General features: G+C 42.8%; 1 protein-coding gene across 1 annotated transcript in view; it reads left to right on the top strand.

Annotated features, from left to right (window-relative positions):
• Nucleotides 1-920: 920 nt before the first annotated feature.
• Nucleotides 921-1,736, top strand: part of LOC102210623 (uncharacterized) — a 3,037-nt gene continuing 2,221 nt past the window's right edge. The window contains exons 1-4 of the mRNA XM_013907817.1: nt 921-928; nt 1,100-1,299; nt 1,409-1,540; nt 1,634-1,716. Of these exons, the coding sequence (XP_013763271.1) occupies nt 921-928; nt 1,100-1,299; nt 1,409-1,540; nt 1,634-1,716 (423 nt within the window). The remainder of the gene's footprint in view (nt 929-1,099; nt 1,300-1,408; nt 1,541-1,633; nt 1,717-1,736) is intronic.

Below are 1,736 nucleotides of genomic sequence, written 5' to 3'. Positions count from 1 at the left end.
GCAAGCTGTCCTCTGATTCAGTTGTGGTATTGGGTCTGCCCGACATCTTCCTGTCACTTTGCTGCAGTTTCTGAGTAACTTTTGATAGTGAAAGAAACTGTACTCTCTGACACCCTGACTCTCTTTGCAATTTCTCTGTAGGAAAAACCTAAATTTTTAAGTGTTACGATGGTCTGTGTCTCTTCCATTGTTAATTGCTTTTTTTCTCACCATTTTTGTAGCAACACACTTCTTTCAGCAGTATAATACTGATCAACTGATGCTCAAGAGGGTATGATACTGCAGTGACGCAGACAAAGGGGGTTGTAAGTAATCCAAAAAATTGGGATCACCTGTTGGAATTTGCAGCACCAGCTTTCAAGCCTTGATCAACCTCCTACAGAACAGTTTTGAATTGTTAACCCATTTTGAGTTCCCTGAAAAAATGTCATGAAGAGGCTGTGTGCAGGCAGAGAAGCACCTAAAATGCAGACTTCACAGAGCGAAAAAGTGAACTCAAAAAGCAGCTTTATTTCTGACTCAAGGGTAAAACAATAAAAACTACACTGTGGAAGTAATAACTAAACATAGAGTGAGGCACACAGGGAAACACAGCCATGAATGAGGGAGATCGCAACACAGACCAAGGAAAACACAGGGCTAAAATACACAGAGGGATAAGGAGGGAATGAGAGACACAAAGGGAGCACAGCTGGGAGTAATCAAACCTGAGAAGACCAAGAGGAAGCAAAACGGTAAACATTAACATAGGACACGGACTGTCAAAGTAAAACAGGAAACATAACACAGATGCAGACTTGACAAGGGGATACAAACCAAGCAGTCAAGTCCCTTGAAACTGATGAAATGAAAATGAAAAGTGAAAAACTGCAGTTCAGTCACATCTTGATTGATTTGCATGATTTTATTTAACAACCATTATGGCAGTGTAGAAGCAAAATTACAAAAACAGACATTTAGTTTTGATCTACCATAAAAAACCATTAGATTTAGAGAAGCACATACTCAAGATAAGTAGTGTTTGATAAGCTATATTTAGACAAATGATTACAGTTGATGATTTTCTTGTCTTTAATTTTGTTTTCTCTGTGGTGAGCAGCTGTGATCTCCTGAAGGAGGCGCCCTTCTCCTCCTGTAACAGTGACATTGACCCAGAGCCCTACATAACCGCCTGCACCGACACTTTGTGCAAATATCCTGCAGTGGACGGACTCAACTGTCAGTTCCTGAAGGCCTACGCCAGAGCCTGCAGTCTACACAACCACGCTCTGGATGGCTGGACATCAAAGACCAGCTGCTGTAAGACCTTATTAAGACCTTAATAAGCTCTCCTTTGTTAAAGACCTGAACTCTGGAGTTTTAGAGCTCACGTGTTTTCAGGATAATACATCAGTGTGTTCCTCTGTAGCCTCTGAGGCCTTCTGTCAGGACAGGACCTGCAGTGATCACGAGTTCTGTGGTGAGAAGACGGTCGGTGGTGACACTCGCTGCTTCTGTCGGGCCATTTTTGCCTCCAAGTACCAAGAAAACAACTCTTTGGGTACGACAGCTGTGACATCACCATGACAACAGGGCTGAATAATGGAGGAAAACTTCTAACTGTGATTTTTCTGACTGATATTTTGATGTTCAGGTGATCCAACGGTCTGCATGCAGGACTCTGCTTCACTAACTCTGGTCGGTTGTCTCCTGGAGGACAAAGGCATCGACTACTCTGCCTTACACCTCAACGACCC

This window comes from Pundamilia nyererei, unplaced genomic scaffold, assembly GCF_000239375.1.
Source record: "Pundamilia nyererei isolate P.nyererei 1_Seehausen unplaced genomic scaffold, PunNye1.0 scaffold00530, whole genome shotgun sequence".
Taxonomy (NCBI): domain Eukaryota; kingdom Metazoa; phylum Chordata; class Actinopteri; order Cichliformes; family Cichlidae; genus Pundamilia; species Pundamilia nyererei.
This window is presented reverse-complemented; position numbering and strand designations above follow the sequence as displayed.